The sequence below is a fragment of the Triticum dicoccoides genome, chromosome 5A, assembly GCF_002162155.2.
Source record: "Triticum dicoccoides isolate Atlit2015 ecotype Zavitan chromosome 5A, WEW_v2.0, whole genome shotgun sequence".
NCBI lineage: Eukaryota > Viridiplantae > Streptophyta > Magnoliopsida > Poales > Poaceae > Triticum > Triticum dicoccoides.
The window spans coordinates 699,969,857-699,993,893 of record NC_041388.1 but is presented as its reverse complement, the minus strand read 5'-3'; the positions used below and the strand labels follow the sequence as shown (position 1 = coordinate 699,993,893).

At 45.1% G+C, this 24,037-nt stretch overlaps 1 protein-coding gene across 1 annotated transcript; it reads right to left on the bottom strand.

Moving 5' to 3' along the window:
* Positions 1 to 2,182: 2,182 nt before the first annotated feature.
* Positions 2,183 to 4,888, bottom strand: LOC119304289 (expansin-B4-like). Its single transcript, XM_037581467.1, has 4 exons — positions 4,540 to 4,888; positions 4,320 to 4,429; positions 3,325 to 3,509; positions 2,183 to 2,887 (listed from the first exon to the last, which is right to left on the bottom strand). The coding sequence occupies exons 1-4, from the start codon at positions 4,757 to 4,759 to the stop codon at positions 2,548 to 2,550; spliced, it is 855 nt and encodes a 284-aa protein (XP_037437364.1). The 5' UTR covers positions 4,760 to 4,888; the 3' UTR covers positions 2,183 to 2,547.
* Between the last annotated feature and the right edge of the window lie 19,149 nt (positions 4,889 to 24,037).

Genomic DNA, 24,037 nt, shown 5'->3' with positions numbered 1-24,037 from the left:
GAGAAGCAGAACGACGTCAAGACCAAGACCACAAAGAGCAAAGGGGATGAAGCGGACCCCCCGGCAAGATCCTTGTCGGGAGGCGGTTTTAGCAAACCCGGCAAGACCCTTGCCGTGGCAGCTCGCCCCACACCTACGGAGTGAGTCACCCTTGAGTCCACTGCCCCCATGGGGCAAGGATTCGGGAGACATCCCCGTGGTGGCATGCAGATCATTGTGAAGACATTCGAGATCAGATACACCCTTCAGAAGATGATGATCCTTGGCGGGATCCCAGCCAAGGAGGACCACAAGGCCCCCGGCAAGAGCCTTGCCGGGGATGACAGCAGGCGCCACGGCAAGACCCTTGCCAAGAACACCCGTTGGGCCACCATCAGGCCCACGCCAGTCAAACCTCCACCGCCGTTCGCATGCAGCTGCCGACCCAACCAGCTGGGCAGGCACCTGCGTGGCGGCATGCAGATCTTCGTGGAGACCCACCACTGCGTCACCTCAGCTGCCTGCCTGCCTACATGGCACCGCGGGCGCCGCTGGCCAGGGCGCGTGTCGACGCGAGAGGGAGCGGCGACGGACGAGACAGGGCTCTCCCCCGTCCCCGATAAAGCAAGGACACCTGGGCAAGACGCATTAAATGCACCTTGTCATGTAATGCGAGGGATAACCTCGCATCACTGTTTCCCTTTCCACCTCCTGGTACTACTGTGGCAACCCCTTTCCTATAAAAGGAGGCCCAAGGCGATCAGGAGGAGGATTCGGCTTTTTGGAGCTCCTCATGCCCCATAGCTAGCTCAAGAACACAGATATATAATCCACCAAAGCAGGAGTAGGGTTTTACGCATCCCTGTGGCCCGAACCTGGATAAACGAACCGTGTGCTATCTGTTTGATCCGCTCTTCTCACGACCCCGCGCCCCGCAACTGTAGTAGGGATTCTTGTGATCCCATAGGTGTCGTTCCCACCGACAGCCGGTGAGATAGAGCAGGACATGGAAAATGAACCGGCTCAAGGGACTTGGGAGGCTGCTGTGTCCCAGATCCTACTCTTCCTCATCATAGCCTGCGGCTTGCACCTCACCGGTCAATGTGAGGTCCATGATAGAACTCTCGTGGCCGAAGCCCGGCAGTTCAACCACGAGGCGGTTGCGGCTCTAGGGGTTGCCGGTGACCCGAACCGGCTTTGGAGAGGCGTGCAACTCGGCCTCCGCGGCCTATTCTGCTAGGGCTGTCGTGGCCTCCTACGCCCTCTGCCTCCCATGGCGGAACGTCGCTCCATGGCAGCAGACGCGCCATGAGTCAAGCCGGCATTTACGCCCGGGTCAAAGCACGCGCGGCCGCCATGACTTTGGGGCGCCAAACGGATCGCACAGGCTCCGGCGAGGCAGCGGGCAAGCGCCTCCCGCCACCATTGTACGGGGGTTGAGGAGCCCGGCCGTCGATGCTCATACCTATTTTGTTGAAATGGTTTCACCCGTCGCTGCATATGAACGCAGCGCACTTGTTTTAGACACGTAGAAAGATGAAAGAGAAAACAGAAAGACATGGATCATGGATCACACGTGATCCACGTATAAATGGATCATGGCTGTTTCATGGACACATGATGCAGCACATGAACCCCCCCTCCTCTTCCCGCGCTCGCGCGCAGGATTCAGGACGCAGAATTCAAATCCTGAAGAGAAGCCGTTCCCGCCAGAGCAAGACAGAACTCTACAAGGAATGGAATCGCCAGGGCTAATCCGATCCGTCGTCAATAGGACCGATGATCCTCTGCAATCGCAGGTGAGACATACAGTAGTGCGCACTACGTACCTTTGTCTGAAACTGGAACAATAACTTTGACCGGCCCATGACTGAATCTCTTTCTTTCAGTCAGTAACAGCGCTAACTTTGACCGGTCCATGACTGAATTTCTTGGTCAGTCCGTCACACTCATTTGCCTCGGATTAAACAGTGTGTAGACGCCGTTCTTCACAGAAAGAAAAGAGAAGATGGATCTACTACTCGACTAGTCTCTGAAGTTTAGTTGCTCAAATGGTTTTCCCGTCGGTCGCTGTAATCTACCTAGTAGTCTAGAGTACGAAGGTAAATTGCACAAAAAATAATACTTTGATATATCTAAATGTATTTTAGGTCTAGATACATCCATTTTCTACTACGAGTAATTTAAACGGAGAGAGTAGAAAAGTAGTACCGAACGAAATTAAAAGCCAGGAACATTTATACATAGCCTTGCTCAGTCTGATTCGACCGATGTGATGACACATCATGGATGATGCATGATTCACACATACATAAATGTGATCATGGATACAGAGCATGCTTACAGATGCATCCGCAAAGTCTGAAACCATTAATACGACGAGGACGACGACGACTAATAAAGTGGGCGGGAGAGCCAGCGTGCTTGAACACGCTAGGGTGCCTCCTCTATTTCCCACGATACAACTTGAGAATATGAATTAATTAATTAATTGAAAACTCCCGCCAAAACAGCATGCATCGACTCCCGCCAAGCCAAAACAGAGCTCTCGTCAATGGAGGTTGAGGTCTAGCTGTACTGGACGATGGAGCGGTAGAAGGTGTTGGGCCTCCAGTTCTTGGGGATGACGTTGCGGGCGACGAGCGTCTTGCCGGACTCGTTGCGGATGCGGAGGGAGAAGGGCGCCTGCAGGCGGTGGTTGGAGTCGAGGCGCCAGATGGAGCCCCACGACTCGCGCATCCGCGTCCACCGCCCGCCTCCCCCTCCCCGGCGGCCGGACTCCATGAGGTCCACCTGCACCACGTCGCCGTCGCCGTTCTCGTACTCCACCAGGATCGCCATGTACACCGCGTTGGACCCCTCCTCCACGTGGAACCCCACCTTGAGCCCCGGGAACTCGCAAGGCACCCTGCATTTCATTTCATCAGCCAGCCATTGTTACCATGAGTTGCCAGATCTACTAGCTGGGTGGGAGGGGAATCTTTTCATGTTGGTGCCACTGCTTTGCTGATCAAAGTTTCAGAGGAAAAGTGATGTGGGCAAGATTATAGTATTCGATGTGGTGATGGCGACGGATGCCTGGGCTGTTTACAGTACAGTGCACGGCGACAAGAGCTGCGCAGCGAGGCATGTGCCGCAGTCAAGCGTGTGTCCACCTCGCTCTGGGTCTGTCTGTGTGTGTGTGTGAACAAGGGGAGGGCAGTGGTAGGAGTAGCAGTTAATGTGGGCGGTTGATGCTACAGAGAAGTTGCAGAGCTCACGCGGGCAGTGTCGGTGGCACACTGAGACTAGTAGTAGCACTGAGTGAAGTGAAGTGAGGTAAAAAGAAAAAGAAGCAAAGATTACCTGGTGAACTGGATGTCGATGATGCCGGCGTGGCGGAGCTCGTCGTTGCGGCCGGGCTTGGCGAGCTTGCCGAAGGCGGTGCCGCTGAGGTCGAAGTGGTAGGGCGCCACCGGGTAGTAGTTCATGTCCGTGATCACCACCGTCTCCTGCCGCCCAGAGCACGCCTTGTGCTTCGTGCACTTGATCTGTGTTGGTGTCACGTACATACGTGTACATCATCAGAAAACCAACGCTAGTACTACTAGTAGGACGGGAAAATATCTGTGACATTTTACTAGAAAAATAAATGAATAAACCCCATTTTGCTTTTTGAGCATCAGTACAGACACAAGCGCTCATCTACATGCGCATACACTCACCCCTATGAACGCACACACGCACACCCTATTCCTATGAGCACCTTCGAGAGACTGAGTCGGCATATCATCTTGAGATTTACGAAATTACCGTAGGCGCCTCGTCGTCGACAGGAACATCTCCTCCCACTAAAAGCGTATCGCCGAAAATCCTGAAATAAATTCAGGAATAATGCGAGCACCAGGATTTGAACCATGGTGGGTTGGGCATACCACTGTCCACCTAACCAACACAACCACACATTGATTCGCATAAACCCCATTTTGCTGGACAGACAAAAGGACACGGAACACTGGTGCGTCGCACTGCATGGGGAGCCGTGCCACGCGAACGTGCCGGTGCAGGTGCACGCGCAGTGGCACGGCGTCGATCGAACAAAGGGGGTGTTTGGTTCAGGGATTTTTTAGTTCCAGATACTAAAAAAAGTCCCTAAAAAGTTCCTAGGAACCAAATAGAATGGACTTTCTCTACAGAAACTAGAAAAAGACTCTACTGAAGAATCTTTTTTGATTAGTGCCTGGGACTAGAAAAAGTTCTAGGACTTCTGAACCAAACACCCCTTAAAAAGGCGGCTAATTACTCCACCTAGCTAGTGACACTAGTGGAGTGAAGTGAAGCAAGTAGGGGCATAGGAGTACCTTGTAGCATGCGCCGCAGCCCTTGCCGTCCTTGAACAGCGGCTGGTTGCCGCAGGAGGTCATGGCCATGAACGGGTACCGGTTCACGTTCTTGAACCCGCAAGCGCCGCCTGCATCCACATCCACACCCGGGGCGGCCGCCATTGTTGTAAGCAACGGGGCCAAGCAAAAGCAAAGCTCCAGATCTGAGAATGCGAGAAGAAATGGAGGCGCGGCGTACCGTTGTCGTAGGGGCCGGCGCCATTGGGCGCGCCGTACCAGGTGGCCCGGGCGACGCCCGACTGCCCGATGGACACGGCGCTGGAGTTGAGCACGCCGGGCTCGCCGGCGACGCCCGTGTCCAGGCCGGCGGACTCCTCCTGCGCCCTGGCGCCGTGGAGGGAGGAGGAGAGCAGCAGCACCGCCGCCACTCCCAGGAGCGTGAGCTGCGGCTTCCCCATTTCCCTCACTCGCTCACTAGTGACACTACCGGCTCACACTCAGCTTGTAGCGTAGCGTGCCGTTCAGTTGGCTGCGTTTGGCTGGGTGTGGGTAGGAGGGAGGGGGATGAGGTCTCTCCGTGGTGGGCGCCCCCATTTATAAACCGGACGGGCGGCCGGACGGAGGCTCGGCAGCAGCGGACCAGCGGTACACTTGTAGGAGGACCCCTGGCCACGGCCTCCACGTAGAATGTACATTAAACTAGTCGTCGGGGGTGGGTTTGGCGCAGAGGCGAACGTGCCATGTTGCTGGGGTGCACATGGCTGCCCTAGATGCACGCAGCACAGAGAGACCGGTGCATTTGCATGGCCTTGACCAGCTACGAGCTAGCTAGGCGCGCGAATCACCGTCGTCTTCATCATCATGCCACTCACAAGCATCCAAAGACTTTTTCCGTTCTCCAGCACCACAAAGCCCGATCAAGAATCAATACGTTCACATCCATTTTCCTACTACTAGCTCACATGCAGGCTTGCAGATTACTACTACTATTACTGGTTAGCTAATGAAGCTCGATAATGGCTACTAGTACTGCTCGGAGTGGTAAACTAATCGGGCATGGGTGCTTAATTAGTATAGTATATACTGGCAACGGACTGACAGGGTTTCTGCCTGCCAGTGAGACGCACCTGCATCGATGTAACCATCCTTGTCCTTGTACGACTGATAATATCTATATCTACTCTACTCAACAACCTGTGTTATCCTACTTGATCGCGGATCGATGCGGGGGGAAGGTGTCCATCCGTACGTAGTACGTACTTTGTGACTTTGTGTTGGACGCACACAAGGCCCCCAACTGGCCGGTGTATGTATACAACCAGATTTGTGGTACGGTACTGTATGGAGTAACTCTACCACTGTATGTACGGGGGGCACATTCGGGATCTGGCAGTATACGTGCATAAACCATAATGGATGCGTTGTAGTATAAATGCTGTTCGTATAACAAGCATCGCATCGCATCGGCCTCACCTCATACAGTGCAAGTTGGATCGTACAGTGCTAGCACCTAATTAATTGATTCTTGTGTAGTAGTAGGAATCAAGTTATGCGCTGGAACTGGAAATATTCCCTTGATTTGATGTGAATTGGTATGACTTGTAGACACATGCGTGCATGTATTTCAATAATAATTTTAAAAAAGGGCGAGACGAAACGGTGGAAAAGAAAGGCGGGAAACGAAAGTGGCGCACATGCATGCGTGTATGGCATGGCATGGGTCATGGGTGTGGAAGGAAAAATATGAGATGAGAACAAGTAAAGACGTGTGTATGCGTATCGGGGTGTGTACGTACGTACGTGGTAGCTGGCTAGTGTAACATGGGGCATGTGCTACGTCGACGGGCGATTACCAAACCACATGCACCGCCGGATTAAACTACTAGTACCAGTTAGCAGGTGGATGGATCTGTGTGGAAGACACGATCGATACCAATACCACGCACATACGGACGGTGGTCGGAGAAGGGTGTCGGTCCGTGAGATTAGGATGCATGCAGCTGCAAAGTCAAGGGTGCCAGGCAACGGCACCACAGCTTAACGTGGTTGCATGGATGCCCATTATTATCGTTACGCGCTTCACACTTTTGGGCTGCTTAGCTTTGCCCTAAGAAATTTCTCGCAGATAAAAAAGGAGAAGCTTTAGCCTAAGATTCCCACTGCTCTACGCGTCTAATCATGTATCTCTGCATAAAGGTGACGGTGGCAGGCTCTCATTTCATTCGGTGGAAGGCATCAAACTAATCCCTCCGTTCGCATGCTAGTGTCAAAAACACTCTTATATTATGAAACGAAGGAAGTACTTTGTAACGTGCGACCTTGTTGTTGGGAGTATTAGTACGTAATGTGTGGGTCAGCTGGTCACGGTTGTACTATTAACGGAGAGACGCAGACGCATGGCTGGCTATCGTTTCGTCGAGAGGAATTCCTTGCAGTCAGGTTGATATTTGCAGAGGAATTCCTTACTACTGTACTCCATAATCGTTGCACATTGATATGTGCACGTTAGGCCACGATGCGACGGTCAGGTTTAGATTTGATATGATCTGATCTGATCTCATTCGATTCCATGGATGGATGGATGGATGGATGGATGGATGCCGCCGAGCCCAACGAGAAGGCGACACAGCAGAGCACAATGGGGAACAAATACTAGGCTGGGTTGTTCCGTTCTGGTTCTTGGACCTCTTTTTTTTTTTGTAAGTTGTGTTCTGGTTTGTGGACTTTGGTCGCCTCGCTTCGGCCATCAGAGATTTTAGGATTCAGAAACAGAGGTGTCGTGTCTGGGTGTCAGCACCCATGTGAGTGTGGGCCCGTTTCTGAAGACTCGAGGGAGCCAAAGTGTTGACCTCTTCCCGCCACGCCCTTCAATCCATCTGCCCGCCCGCCAAATCCCACTTCTTCTTTTTCCTTTTTTTTTTTGAGTCGAACCGCCCCAAACTAGTAGCTTGAGGCCCACAGGCCTTCTATTTTTCCATGGGTGCCCCTATTTCTCGCCTTACGCGAGATGAAGGTTTCTCTCGCTGAAGAGCGCGCCCAACTGGGCCGGTTCAGTTGGCGCCCGCGCCGTTGTCTGTTTCAAAACCTGGCGTGCGCTTCTTTCTTGTTTCTTGTTTCTTCTCCTTCTCCTTTTCTTCTTCTCCTCCTTTGCCATCTATTCTTCTTTCTTTTCTTCTTCTTTCCTTTTGATACATTCAACCAGCAGTACGTTTTCTTCTTTCCCATTAAAAAATGTACATATTGCTCAGTAATTTGTACATATTAAATTGGTACTTTCTTCTTTTTTTATTGTACACCTCAGTGGAATGTATATAGTCACTAAAAAAAGTTGTTCTCAACAACAAAATGTACTAAAATCTTCAATGAAAAAGTCAGGGAAGAAAAATGGATACCAAGTATTTCTACCGGATAGTATGTACATTTTCTTCTTTCCGATTTGGAAGATGTACATGCTCAGTAATTTGTGCATGATAAATTAATTCTTTCTTATTTTCTAACGTACACTTGAGTGAAATTCACAAAGTCACTAAAAAAGGTTGTTCTGAAGAACAAAATGTACTAAATTCTTCAATCAAAGAGGCTAGGGATTAAAACTGCTTACTACGTATTTCTACTGGATAGTAATCACTGAGCCAGCACAAATTGTAAATCAACTGCTCGGTACTTTCCAACTAGTCATTTGAAAAACGAGAATTATTGGATAGTAAACATTCACTCACCAAGTACCAACTCCTCAAATATAGATGAACTGATGCTTGCGAACTTCTTGATTTTTTTCTAGATTTTTCATTTGTAACCCAATATTCGTCTTACTGCCTAGTAGTGATGCATTACTTTAAGTTCTTTTGCTTGTCATGCTGAAGTCCCATGGTACATTTTCCGGTTTGTCCAGAGCCTGCAACAATTTGGAACATAAAATTGTATTACTTCAAGTTTCAAAGCTATATCAGCAGAACTAAATCGAGTATCACTGATTATGATTTATAAAATTTAGGAAGAAAGTGAATGCATTATTGGCAAAGCTAGAAGAATAGGATAATTCATATTCTTTGGAAGACGCAGTACTTCAAGTTCTCCCATGCTACAATTACTAGTTACTCCAACTTGTCCAAGCCCTGCAACAATTTGGAGCAGAAAACTGAATTATTTTATGTTTTGAAGCTACATGAATAAGAAAACTGAACTCACCGCAGAAGTGTCAAAAATTAGTAAGAAGACCGAATGAATAACACACTTACATGTTTTTCCAGGAAATCCTTGACAAATGGTAGTTTTATTCCGTTGTACTTGTTTGTCAGTAGTTGGAACACAAATTTCTCTGGAAAAGCTTACACATCCAGCTGAAGATTAGCATGGGTAAAGAAAGGAAGACCGATCTCATTGTAGTAAAAAAAATGAGATTTAGATAAGATATGAAGCTTGCACATCCAGCAAAAAACAAAAAGTTGGAACACTATTGGAAAATAAAAGAATGATACGAACTTTTGAGAATATATCAATTGCGATGCCGTTGTAACTTGTCAAGTACTTCCACACATAGATGCCTGTATCAACAGATTCCCTGTATTGCAATGACACAAAAGTTGGTGCATGCAACATAGTGTGCACTAAAACAAAACAAATATCTAAAGGAAGAATTGTGTATAGGAGCTCCATAGATTAGCAATATCTAAAGGAGAGAATAATCTTGTTTCCAACTTTGGCACTTTCATGCGCCTTTTTCCAAAACTCTGGATATTGAAGAAAGGGCAACGAGGATAGATTACTATGAAAAGCATTTCAAAAATTTATACTACAACTGAAATTGGTGTCAGAATTTTGTCTGAATCTCTGTCAAGATTGAGAATGTCAAAGCTCATATCGATAAAATTTGCAACAACAAGGAACCAATTGGTTGGTCTTCTGGGTTTTCTCTGCACTGCACAAGGGATGTGGACCTGTTTTGGGGACGTTGATAAGATAATGTGTGATTGAAGTAAAAAAGAAGTTTTGATGAACTTTTTTAAATTTCTTTTGGGAAAGAAACCTTACCAATCCAGCTCTCTTTGGCATATATGCAACACTCAACTGTGAGAATATTTTTTTATGTTGGGAATTATCCAAATTTGGATTCATCAGAAGCATCTGGACATGTTTAAAAATGGCCACAAATACTGATTTGATTGACTACCTATAAATACGACTAAGTGGAGAAGAAACTCAAGTTCAAGAGGTAAACTTACAACAATGTATGAATATAGAGCATGCGTCGAAACTTCATTTGGTAAGCCTTCACCATTCTTCTACCTCATATACTGATTATACATAATAATATCTCAGAAACAGTCCATGACACGCTGTGCATCCAACCATCTTCCATTACTGATAGAGTTAGTGTTTTCTGATCAACTCATTTATGTTCTGTCTGGAAAATACGAGGGCTGGAAAATAGAAGTAAAAATAATTTCCGCAAGAAGATAATAGATAGGAGTACAACTCTATATTTTCCAAAAAGGGAGAAAAACAACAAGCTTATTATATTGACAAAAATATTTTTTTACCTAAACTCAATTTTGACCAGGTAGGACAGCAGAATATTGTATAATTCATTCACAATATATGTAGAGAAGTGATTTTGTGTTAGATTTGTTTATCTTGTGTTGGAAAATAAGCTGGCCCTTTGAAACTCCCTTTAGCAGGTATATTGAACAACAGAACAATATTTTGCTAAGTGTTTTCATATTGCTCAAGTGCCTCAAGCATGGCTCTGTCTGATATAGGAGAAACTCTCTGAATAGTAGGTATCTCTAGTGTGCCAGAAGAACTTGAAACTATTGTGGTGTAGGCATTAGCGCTCAGCTTTGAAGAAGTTTGCTTAGAACTAGAGCGAATAGGGTGTGAAAGAAAAGAATCTCTTTGGGTTGGTTTTTGGTATGTACTAGAAGAAGAAGCTACTGCATTTGGAGCTGCATGTAAAGTAGTACTAGTGGTGTAGCTAGTTTTGGCAACTACTTTTGTAGGAAAATCATCGAACAAATCAAATGATTGTTCTCCACATAATGTTTCTACTAGCACATAGTTACTTTTAGGACCAAAGATATGTTCATATAATGATAGACCCTACTATTCACCTATGTAGAATGAAGTTTTTTCACGTGAACTGTTGGGAACGTAGTAATTCAAACAATTATCTACGATCACGCAAGATCTAACTAGAAGATGCATAGCAATGAGAGGCGCGGGGGGGGGGGAGTGTGTCCATGTACCCTCATAGATCGAAAGCGGATGCGTTTAGTAACGCGGTTGAAGTAGTCGAACGTCTTCACGATCCAACCGATCCAAGTACCGAATGTACGACACCTCCGTTTTCAGCACACGTTCCGCACGATGACGTCCCTCGAGCTCTTGATCCAGTAGAAGGACGAGGGAGAGTTTCGTCAGCACGGCCACATGATGACAGTGTTGGTGATGTGATCCGCGCAGGGCTTCGCCTAAGCACTATGACAATATGACCGAGGTGGTAAACTGTGGAGGGGGGCACCACACACGGCTAAGAGAAATCTTGGTCTGCCTTTAGGGTGCCCCCGCCCTCGTATATAAAGGGAGGGAGGAGGAGGTGGCCGGCCCAAGGGGCGCGCGCCAAGGGGGGAGTCCTACTTGGGCTCCTAGTTCAAGTAGGATTCAACCCCCCTCTTCCAACTAACGAAAAGGGGAAAGGGGAAAGGGGGGAGAGGGAGAAGGAAAGGGGGATGCACCCCCAACCCTGGTCCAATTCGGTTTGGGCTTGGGGAGGGGGGGGGGCGCCCCACCTCTTGTGGCAGCCTCCCTCTCTCCACTATGGCCCAATAGGCCCATTAACTTTCCCGGGGGGTTTCGGTAGCCTCCCGGTACTCCGAAAAATCCCCGAACCTTATCGGAACCATTCTGGTGTCCGTATATAACCTTCCAATATATCAATCTTTACCTCTCGGCCATCTCGAGACTCCTCGTCATGTCCGTGATCTCATTCGGGACTCCGAACAAACCTCGGTCACCAAAACACATAACTCATAATACAAATCGTCATCGAACATTAATCGTGCGGACCCTACATGTTCAAGAACTATGTAGACATGACCGAGACACATCTCCGGTCAATAACAAATAGCGGATCCTGGATGCTCATATTGGCTCCTTCATATTCTACCAAGATCTTTATCGGTCAAACCGCACAACAACATACATTGTTCCCTTTGTCATCGGTATGTTACTTGCCTGAGATTCGATCGTCGGTATCATCATACCTAGTTCAATCTCGTTACTGGCAAGTCTCTTTACTCATTCTGTAATGCATCATCCCATAACTAACTCATTAGTTAGATTGCTTGCAAGGCTTATAGTGATGTGCATTACCGAGAGGGCCCAGAGATACCTCTCCGATACTCGGAGTGACAAATCCTAATCTTGATCTATGCCAACTCAACAAACACCATCAGAGACACCTGTAGAGCTTCTTTATAATCACCCAGTTACGTTGTGACGTTTGATAGCACACAAAGTGTTCCTCCAATATTCAGGAGTTGCATAATCTCATAGTCAGAGGAACATGTATAAGTCATGAAGAAAGCAATAGCAATAAATCTAAACGATCATTATGCTAAGCTAACGGATGGGTCTTTTCCATCATATCATTCTCTAATGATGTGATTCCGTTCATCAAATGACAACACATGTCTATGGTCAGAAAACTTAACCATCTTTGATTAACGAGCTAGTCAAGTAGAGGCATACTAGGGACACTCTGTTTGTCTATGTATTCACACATGTACTAAGTTTCCAGTTAATACAATTCTAGCATGAATAAGAATAATAAACATTTATCATGATACAATTCTAGCATAAATACAACTTTATTATTGCCTCTATGGCATATTTCCTACAGTCTCCCACTTGCACTAGAGTCAATAAACTAGATTACATAGTAATGATTCTAACACCCATGGAGTCTTGGTGTTGATCATGTTTTGCTTGTGACAGAGCCTTAGTCAATGGGTCTACAACATTCAGATTCGTATGTATCTTGTAAATCTCTATGTCTCCCTCCTTGACTTGATTGCAGATGGAATTGAAGCGTCTCTTGATGTGTTTGGTTCTCTTGTGAAATTAGGATTCCTTTGCCAAGGCAATTGCTCCAGTATTGTCACAAAAGATTTTCATTGGACTCGGTGCACTAGGTATTACACCTAGATCAGATATGAACTCATTCATCCAGACTCCTTCATTTGTTGCTTCCGAAGCAGCTATGTACTCTGCTTCACACGTAGATCTCGCTACGATGCTCTGTTTAGAACCGCACCAACTGACAGCTCCACCATTCAATAAAAATACTTACCTGGTTTGTGACTTAGAGTTATCCAGATCAGTGTCAAAGCTTGCATCGACGTAACCGTTTATGACGAGCTCTTTGTCACCTTCATAAACGAGAAACATATCCTTAGTCCTTTTCAGGTATTTCAGGATGTTCTTGACCGTTGTCCAGTGATCCACTCCTGGATTACTTTGGTATCTCCCTGCTAAACTAATAGCACGGCACACATCAGGTCTGGTACACAGCATTGCATACATGATAGAACCTATGGCTGAGGCATAGGGAATGGCTTTCATTTTCTTTCATTCTTCTACAGTGGTCAGGCATTGAGTCTGACTCAACTTCACACCTTGTAATACAGGCAAGAACCCTTTCTTTGACAGATCCATTTTGAATTTCTTCAAAACTTTATCAAGGTATGTGCTTTGTGAAAGTCCAATTAAGCGTCTTGGTCTATCTCTATAGATCTTGATGCCCCATATATAAGCAGCTTCACCGAGGTCTTTCATTGAAAAATTCTTATTCAAGTATCCTTTTATGCTATTCAGAAATTCAGTATCATTTCTGATCAACAATATGTCATCCACATATAATATCAGAAATGCTACGGAGCTCCCACTCACTTTCTTGTAAATACATGCTTCTCCAAAAGTCTGTATAAAACCATATACTTTTATCACACTATCAAAGTGTATATTCCAACTCCGAGAGGCTTGCACCAGTCCATAAATGGATCGCTGGAGCTTGCACATTTTGTTAGCACCTTTAGGATCGACAAAACCTTCTGGTTGCATCAAATACAACTCTTCTTTCAGATATTCATTAAGGAATGCAGTTTTGACATCCATTTGCCAAATTTCATAATCATAAAATGCGGCAATTGCTAACATGATTCGGACAAACTTAAGCATCACTACGGGTGAGAAGGTCTCATCGTAGTCAACTCCTTGAACTTGTCGAAAACCTTTCGCAACAAGTCGAGCTTTGTAGGTAGTAATATTACCATCAACGCCAGTCTTCTTCTTGAAGATCCATTTATTCTCTATGGCTTGCCGATCATCGAGCAAGTCAACCAAAGTCCACACTTTGTTCTCATACATGGATCCCATGTCAGATTTCATGGCCTCAAGCCATTTCGTGGAATCTGGGCTCATCATCGCTTCCTCATAGTTCGTAGGTTCGTCAGGGTCAAGTAACATGACCTCCAGAAAAGGATTACCGTACCACTCTGGTTCATCATGATCATCATCATTAGCTTCAATCACTGGAACCGATTTCTGTGATGAACTACTTTCCAATAAGGGAGAAGGTACAGTTACCTCATCAAGTTGTACTTTCCTCCCACTCACTTCTTTCGAGAGAAACTCCTTCTCTAGAAAGGGCTCATTCTTAGCAACGAATATCTTGCCTTCGGATCTGTGATAGAAGGTGTACCTAAAAATCTCCTTTGGGTATCCTATGAAGACACATTTCTTCGATTTGGGTTCGAGCTTATCAGGTTGAAGATTTTTCACATAAGCGTCGCAGCCCCAAACTTTAAGAAAGGACAACTTGGGTTTCTTGCCAAACCACAGTTCATATGGTGTCATCTTAACGGATTTTGATGGTGCCCTATTTAACGTGAATGCAGCCATCTCTAAAGCATAACCCCAAAATGATAGCGGTAAATCAGTAAGAGACATCATAGATCACACCATATCTAATAAAGTGCGGTTACGACGTTCAGACACACCATTACGCTGTGGTGTTCCAGGTGGCGTGAGTTGCGAAACTATTCCGCATTGTTTCAAATGAAGACCAAACTCATAACTCAAATATTCACCTCCACGGTCAGATCATAGAAACTTAATTTTCTTGTTACGATGATTTTCCACTTCACTCTGAAATTCTTTGAACTTTTCAAATGTTTCAGACTTATGTTTCATCAAGTAGATATACCCATATCTGCTCAAATCATCAGTGACGGTCAGAAAATAACGATATCTGCCGTGAGCATCAACACTCATTGGACCGCATACATCAATATGTACTATTTCCAATAAGTCTGTTGCTCGCTCCATTGTTCCGAAGAACGGAGTCTTAGTCATCTTGCCCATGAGGCATGGTTCACAAGCATCGAGTGATTCATAATAAAGTGATTCCAAAAGCCAATCAGCATGGAGTTTCTTCACGCGCTTTACACCAATATGACCTAAACGGCAGTGCCACAAATAAGTTATATCTTTTGGCTTCAATACTATGAATATGTGTATCACTACTATCAAGATTCAATAAAAATAGACCACTCATCAAGGGTGCATGACCATAAAAGATATTACTCATATAAATAGAACAACCATTATTCTCTGATTTAAATGAATAACCGTCTTAGCATTATTCTAAAATGACCTACACACTTAGCATTTTTACCTAGCTTAGCTAAAAATGACATTTTTACCTATCGTAGTTAGAAGAAAAAGAAGATAAAGAAGAGGAGAGGAGAAAAAGAAAGAGAAGATAAATTTCCCAATTTGCAGATTTGCTTTAGATGAGGAAGCTTGCATTGATGGAGTGTACTCTTCTCCTTGTGCTTCCTTTTTGTTTATGGAAACTTGTTGGAAACTTCTTTTGGATATGTATGTATGTATGGATATGTTGTTGGAAACTTCTTATTGGAAACTTGTTTTGGATATGCATGTATATATGGATATGTTGTTGGAAACTTCTTGTTGGAAATCATTGTTTGTTGGATATGTTGTTGGAAACTTGTATGTTTCTTATGTTGTTGGAAACTTATTGTTGGTATGCTTGTTGAAATTATTTTGAAATGTGTCCTATATACTAGGATGAAGTAGGGAAAATACATCCTACTACCCAGTGGTAGTTACCCCACATGTCTCATATACTATGATGAAGTAGTATATATACTACTTTATCATTCTAAATATGTTCACATAATATATCTAAAATATTTCAAAGCAAGTTTCATGAAAAAAATGCATATGGGCCCATAGTTTTGATATATTTGTGAAATACATATATATTTGTACGTAAAAAGAGTATATTCAAAATATGGTACATACTATAAATAAAGTAGTACATATACTACCTAAATACTACACGCACATGCTCTCAGTTTTGACAGATAGTACATACAACATACAAAACACAAGTGGTGATAACTACCACTGGTGGTATGAATTTTTTTCCTATATATATATATGTGAAATTCTGTCAAATTGAATGAATTTAAGAAAAAACAGGGGCTATACCTGCTGGCAGATGGCAAAGAGCTTTGCAATCAGCCAGCAGACGGCAAAGCTGCCACGTGGCAGCTACCTGTGCAACCTGGGGGCACTTGGCTGGCCTATATGGTTTCTTTGCAAGCAAAGAACTTTGCATCTTTTCCATCTATCAGCAGACGGCAACGCGCACCGTTAACCCCTTAACGACCCTAAGCTACCATGTATGCCTTCGATGTCCTTTGCCGTCCGCTAGCTGACGGCAAAGACCATTTTATCTTTGCTGTCCGCCAGCAGACGACAAAGAACCCTTTGCCGTAGCCTATTCAGCCGGACCTGTTGTCGTTTGCTGGCTGATGGCAAAGGCCTTTGCCATCCGCCAGGCATGCCTTTGCCGTTAGCCATGGCATGATATGTGTTTTTCTTGGAGCGTCATTTTATTTTATTTAGTTTTGCTTGCTGTTTGAATAAAATACCAAGATCTGAAATTCTTAAATGTTAGACAGTCTTCACGTAGTTGCTTAATTATTCGACTACTGATTGATCTTCACTTATATCTTTTGGAGTAGTTTGTCATTTGCTCTAGTGCTTCACTTATATCATTTTAGAGCACGGTGGTGGTTTATTTTATAGAAATAATTGATCTCTCATGCTTCACTTATACTATTTTAAGAGTCCTAAACAGCATGGTAATTTGCTTTGGTTATGAATTTAGTCCTAATATGATGGGCATCCAAGAGGGATATAATAAAAACATTCATATGAAGTGCATTGAATACTAAGAGAAGTTTGATACTTGATAATTGTTTTGAGATATGGAGATGGTGATATTAGAGTCATGCTAGTTGAGTAGTTGTGAATTTGAGAAATACTTGTGTTGAATTTTGTGATTCTCGTAGCATGCACGTATGGTGAACCGTTATGTGACGAAGTTGGAGCATGATCTGTTTATTGATTGTCCTCCTTATGAGTGGCTGTCGGGGATGAGCGATGGTCTTTTCCTACCAATCTACCCCCCTAGGAGCATGCGTGTAGTACTTTGTTTCGATAACTAATAGATTTTTTCAACAAGTATGTGAGTTGTGAGTTCTTTATGACTAATGTTGAGTCCATGGATTATATGCACTCTCACCCTTCCACCATTGCTAGCCTCTCTAATACCGCACACCTTTTGCCGGTATCATTAACCCACCATATACCTTCCTCAAAACAGCCACCATACCTACCTATTATGGCATTTTCATAGCCATTCCGAGATATATTTCCATGCAACTTTCCACCATTCCGTTTATTATGACACGCTCCATCATTGTCATATTGCTTTGCATGATCATGTAGTTGACATTTTGGTTGTGGCAAAGCCACCGTTCATAATCCCTTAATACATGTCACTCATGAGTCATTGCACATCTCGGTACACCATCGGAGGCATTCATATAGAGTCATACTTTGTTCTAGTATCGAGTTGTAATCATTGAGTTGTAAATAAATAGAAGTATGATGATCATCATTAATAGAGCATTGTCCCAAAAAAAGGCCAAAAAAAGAAAGGCCAAAAAAAGGAAAAAAGAAAGGCCAAATAAAAAAATAAAAAAAATTAGATCCGGAGCAAACCACCAGGTCTGAAGATGGGAGTTTGGAACCCATCGGACTCTCTACTGTGAACAGTACTATTGAGGATCCGAAGGTGATTGTGTCCACGGCGAATTCGGGATTAGACCAGGTTCCCCTATCATCGAAAGGACAGACTCACCTTCGAATTCGGAATCCGAACTCTCGAAGTCCATGCCAAGAAAGCTTTGCCAGGAGGCCTTCGCCTCGGCCAACCCCGCGGACTCTTGTTTCCCTATGCAAACCTCGCTATTAAACGAGGCTCTGGACTTAATGCGATCTCTCGCCATTACAGAGGAATCACTTCTGAACTACGCCCAGCCCGCACTAGGGGCTGAGAGCGGGGAATTTTACGTCCCACCTAGCACCCACTTCATAGCCACTGTTGAAGATTTAACCAACATGTTGGACTACGCCTCCGAAGATATCGATAACATGGACGACGATAGCGGAGACGAACAAGGCCAAGACCCACCGATTACCGGACGTTGGACAACCACTTCCACATATGACGTGTACATGGTGGACACACCCAAAGAGGATGATGATGCAGGCAGGGAAGATCCGCCAGAGGACAAACCTGATGAGGCACCACTGAAGTGTCGACGCCAGCGACGCTGCTCAAAATCGCGTCGTGGCAAAGACAGTAATACCGGCACTAGAGACGATAACACTCCGGAGGATGCCGAAGACCGCGAAGCCCCCGTCGAGGCCACATCCGAACAAGACAATGTGGAGTAGGGGCAAGTTAACCCCGACAATTCGGTCGAGGACTCGAAGGACAGTAATTATCTACCGCTCTTCGAAGACTATGGGATCCTCAGCGACGAAGACTTCATCATGCTAGAGGAACCACTTGAACATGAGCGCTTTAAGCTCCAGCTAATCGACACTGCGAGAATCCTAAAAAAGCAGCAACAATGGCTACAAGCCGAATAGGATACACTTAATGACAGATGGATGTAGGTCCTAGCTGCCGAAGAGTATGGCCTTCAATGCCCAACAAAAACTTATCCGAAGCGCTGACTACTGTCACAATTTGACGACGAAGCCGTCAATCCCATACCGTCAAGACATAACCGTGCTGATGAACCAGACCGACCACCACGTGGACAAGATAAAGTGGCCACCTATGCCGAACATCAACCTGCACCACCACGCCGTAAGGCCAGAGAGACAGCGGCTCCAGGATACACCTACGATCTATGACAAGACCTGAATAATAGAGCAGGCCAAACAAGATCAATCTACGGATCAAGGGGGCGCGCCCCAGCACAAGAAGATGAGCGTCAAGCTTGGCCTAACAGGCATAACCTCACTAGGCCCGAAAACCGCATACAGACTTCATCCGAATTGCGTCGTGACGTCGCCCGATACAGAGGTGCCGCACACCCCTTAATGCTTCAGTTATGAGGTAATGGAGCAACAATTCCTAGAAGTGTTTAAACCCGTGAACATTCAATCATATGATGGTACGACGAATCCAGCGGTATGGATCGAAGACTTTCTTCTCCACATTCACATGGCTCGCGGTGACGATCTCCATGCCATCAAGTACCTCCCCCTAAAACTCAAGGGACCAGCGCGGCACTGGTTAAACAACCTCCTAGAAAAATCTATTGGTAGTTGGGAAGATCTGGAGGATGCCTTTAGTGACAACTTCCAAGGCACCTATGTTCGGCCTCCAGACGGCAATGACCTTAGTCATATAGTCCAGCAACCCGGAGAGTCAGCCCAAAAACTCTGGACCAGGTTCTTAATTAAAAAAACCAAATTGTCGATTGTCCGGACGCCGAAGCCCTCGCGGCCTTTAAACACATCGTCCATGACAAGTGGCTCGCCTAACACCTCGGCCAAGAAAAGCCGAAGTCCATGGCAGCTCTCACCGCACTTATGACCCGCTTTTGTGCGGGAGAGGATAACTGGCTAGCTCGTAGAAGCAACAACACCAGCGACCTTGGCACCTCCGAAGCCAGAGATGGCAACGGCAAGCCACGCGGTGCAACAAACACAAGCGTCGAAACAACAATGAAGATACTGAAGATACGGCGGTCAACGCCAGATTCAGTGGCCCTAAACCCGGTCAGCGGAAGAAGCCATTTAAAGGAAACAAAGATGGTCCATCTAGTTTGGACCGAATACTAGATCAGCCTTGCCAGATCCATGGCACCCCTGACAAGCCTGCCAATCATACCAATAGAAATTGTTGGGTCTTTAAACAGGCCGGTAAACTAAACACCGAACATAAAAGGAAGGGGCCGCCCAACGAGGACGACGATCATCCCTTTTCGCAGTGGCTATCACGCACTGCTCGGACGAACCATGTTCACCTGTTTCAACACGGTCCCGCGTTATGCTTATCTAAAGCTCAAAATGCCTGGACCACGCGGTGTCATAACACTCAATGGAAACATGGAGCGCTCCCTCCGTACTAAGGAGCATACAACGGCCCTCGTAGCTGAAGTGCATGGTGGCCTTATCAAGCCGAATACTACATCGACAGTCAAGCCACCGGACACCGTTAAACGAGTTCGGTCTTCCATCGAGAATATAACAGTCTGGCTCGTATGGAGCTAGATTAGCAAATCGGCCCCCGTCCAAGCCCCAAGCTGATAGTGGCATACATACCACACGTACATAACTACACACTAAAGATACCATGGGCAAGGATGGAGGCATACCATAAATAAAGTCCACAATACGGCTCGACCCTATTCGGACCCTCATATTCTTCCTCTTATTTTTATTTTTCATGTTCTATACAACCCACACCACTTTGCGATGGTGCCAAGGGGCCTTTTCTAGGCCCCTCATGTATACTCGATCGTTGATCCTCTGAAAGGATCATACACCAAGGTGAAAAGTAGCGCAGACGTGCGGCAGAATGTCCAAAGGATCTTCAAGATCATCCTTTCCTTTTTAGGACCTGTATCCAGCTTCCCCTTATGCTCGACACATAAAATAGCCTCGATGCCTATCGCATCCTCTGTAAAAATGCGTTTTGATGTATTAATCAGACTATAATGGAAACAGTATTGCCCAACCCTATTCGGTACTGGCTTATTTCCTAATCTGTATTCCCTCTTTACGTCAGATTGTCGTATATACCTCGACACGATTCAAATCGCCAGGGGATCTATCCGGCCACGAATATTTTTTAGCAAAAGAAGTCTGAACATGTTTATAGTATGCTTTGGCGTCTCGAATATGGCATTATATGCATCGGCTCCGAATCATGTCTTTGGTTAATAGTTGGGTTACCCGACTCCTGTGATTACCACCTTACGTTCTGCTTGTTCGGCTAAGGTAGTAAAGGGAGAACTACTGCGATTGTGTTTCTGGTTCGTCGGGTCAAGCACCTTAGTAGAGAAAGCCAAAAACTGACTATCATGATGCGGCGAGAGCTGGTCAGCAATTCGATGGCTTACTAAATCTCTAGTGATTTCTTCCGTATTACACGAAGGACTGGATTTCCCCAGTCACGCGCCTAAGGCATCCAATTTCGGATACCACGTACGCACCAGGGGCTATCTTACAGTCCCATTGTCAAACTCCTATGGCTAAGTTAGAGTGATAAAGCCGCATAGTACGATTGCCTGGTTCGCCGCACTGTTACCTCCTTCATAGACCAAGACGCTGGGTCAAGAGTGGCCATCTGCTATCCCAAACACCCCCGTAGTATCTACATGGGGGCTGAAGCCGACAACTGGCAAACTCTTAGGAATAAAAATGGCCACACAGGAGGAAAAATACTTCTATTACCTACTAATAAAGCAAGGTGCGTTTCTCTGATTTTTTCATCCGTTCACCGACGAAAAGATATTTTTTATCCGAGGTGGTACTAAATTTTTGTGCAAAAGAAAAATGGATTGTCCAGGATTTCGTACCTGGGCCGTGCGCTGAGGCCCAGCCAAGCCAGACCGTTATTTTCCAGCCCATACAACTCGCAGAACCCTATTTGCTGCATGGAGCGTCAAATACTCAAAGCTTCGCACAGGACCCCCAGTACTGGGCCGGCCCAGTTTTGTTTTATCCTGTGTTTTCTTTTTTTCTGCTCAATTCTCCTTTCCTTTCCTATTTCTTTTTACTTTTTTCCCCTTCCAAGTTTAATTTCATTTTTCCTTTGTTACTAAATTTGAAATTTTTAAGAGATCTCAAAATTCAAATTTTTTAGTTTTTGGTAAATGATCCATATTTTAAAAATATTAAGGACTTTTTTCTTACTTTTTTTTCAAATAAACAAATGTTCCCAATTTTCAAAAAATGTTTTTAGTTTCCACAATTATTCATTATTTCCAATATTTTTTTTGCATTTGAAAAAATGTTTAAAATTTGAAAATGTTGTTGTTTTACTGAAATTTGTAGGACACTAAAATAATTTTGTTAATTAAAAAACATTTTCAAATTTGTTCTGAATGTTCAAACATTTTACCATTTTAAAAAATCACTAATTCAGAAAATGTTTAAGTTATAATAGAAGGTTCATGTTTTCAGAAAATGTTTGTGAATTTCAAAAAATATTCCAATTTAAAATTTTGTTCACATTTTTCCGAAATATTCAGAATTTTCCAAAAGCTGTTTGGAATTTGAAAAATTGTTCATGTTTTGGAGAATTTACACAAATTCATTCTTATTTTTATGATAATTTTGAAAAAATTCAAAAAATGTTTCAAAACTGACGCTGCATTAAATTTTAAAATATTCACACTGGCCGTTGGTTATTACAACGTGTTTCTGCGACTAGCTAGCAACACATCATCGGGTCTTGGATTTATGTGCTGCAATTAATAATGCATCCAGTTACGTCGTGATAGGAGACACCACTATCAAGATCTCGTACGGCAAACATGACCCACGAGAAACCACAGCTCCTATCTCCGTCGGCCACCGCTACCGAGACTATTTTTGGAGGACACATCATTTCTCTCCCGTTGCTTCTCCTAATAAATATCTCTCCCGTTGCAACGCACGGGCAAGTGTGCTAGTTAATATAAAAGGCACAAATATATTACAAAAGCCTTGGTTTATAATACAACGTCTGGGCAGTTTGGATACACTCATTCGAACATAATATCCTTCGAGCATTGGCCCTCTATCAAACGGGCACCTTCTAGGATGTCTTCAAAATAGCGCTCCGGCTTGTGGTGGTCCTTGCCTCTAGGCGGACCCTCAACTGCCATGATGGCGGCCTTCATTTTCGCCCAATGCATCTTAACATGGGCAAAGGCCAGCCGCGCACCTTCTATACACGACGACCACTTGACTGCGTCAATTCAGGGCAGCACGTCGATGAGTCGCTGCACCAGGCTGAAATAGCTGCTTCGAATGGGTTCGGCTGGCCACAGCTGGACTATTACATCCCTCATGGCCAATCTGGACATCCTATGCAGCTCGGCCCACTTCACCATCTGATCATTCAACAGTGATGGGCGCTCCTGCAGTGCGAACGGTGACCAGAATAGCTTCTCCGTCGCATACCCCTCCTGGGCCCGGAAGAACTACGTGGCGTCGGTGGACTATCTGTTTCGAATGACGTGGAGGGACATGCACCCATGTGGAGGAAGAAATCTATATTTTTGGACCTACGCTATTGGAAAGACCCAGAGATCTGCTCTGCAATCGACGTGATGCACATGACGAAAATCTTTGCGTGAACCTCCTAGGCTTCTTGGGTGTGTATGGGAAGACAAAAAATACACCGGAGGCACGGGAGGACCACCAACGTGTCCACAAAAAAGACGGCATGCATCCAAAGCAGTATGAAGGTCCTGCCAGCTACGCTCTTACGAAAGTAGAGAAGGAAATCTTCCTTGAATGCCTGCTCAGTATGGAGGTCCCGTCTGGCTTCTCGTCCAATATAAAGGGAATAATAAATATCCCAGAGAAAAAGTTCCAGAACCTAAAGTCTCATGACTGCCACATGATTATGACTCAACTTCTTCCAGTTTCATTGAGGGGGCTTCTACTTGAAAACGTTCGATTAGCCATTGTGAAGCTATGTGCATTCCTCAATGCAATCTCTCAGAAGGTAACCAATCCAGAAATCCTACCAAGGTTAAGGAGTGATTTGGTGCAATGTCTTGTTAGTTTCGAGCTGGTGTTCCCACCATCCTTCTTCAATATCATGACACACGTCCTCGTTCATCTAGTCGATAAGATTGCCATTTTGGGCCCTGTATTTCTACACAATATGTTCCCCTTTGAGAGGTTCATGGGAGTCTTAATGAAATATGTTCGTAACCGTGCTAGGCCAGAAGGAAGAATCTCCATGGGCCATCAAAGAGAGGAGGTCATTGGGTTTTGTGTTGACTTCATTCCTGACCTTAAGACGACTGGTCTCCCTTAATCGCGGTAAGAGGGAAGACTAACTAGAAAAGGCACGCTAGGAGCGGACTCGGTAATATGTAGGGATGGGCATTCTTGGTCTCAAGCACACTACACAGTTCTACAGAATTCAACCTTGGTGACCCCGTATGTCAATGAACACAAGAATATTCTACGCTCCAAACGGCCGGAGCAGTGTGACGACTGGATTACATGTGAACACATCAGGACTTTCGGTAGTTGGTTGCAAACAC

Bases quoted from the DNA above. Each gene is read 5' to 3' on its own strand.
- LOC119304289 (XM_037581467.1), bottom strand. From the start codon at position 4,759: ATGGGGAAGCCGCAGCTCACGCTCCTGGGAGTGGCGGCGGTGCTGCTG. The intron at 3,510-4,319 runs GTACTCCTATGC...ACACCAACACAG, and splicing joins GCTGCGGCGCATGCTACAAG to ATCAAGTGCACGAAGCACAA. The intron at 2,888-3,324 runs GTAATCTTTGCT...AATGAAATGCAG, and splicing joins ATCGACATCCAGTTCACCAG to GGTGCCTTGCGAGTTCCCGG.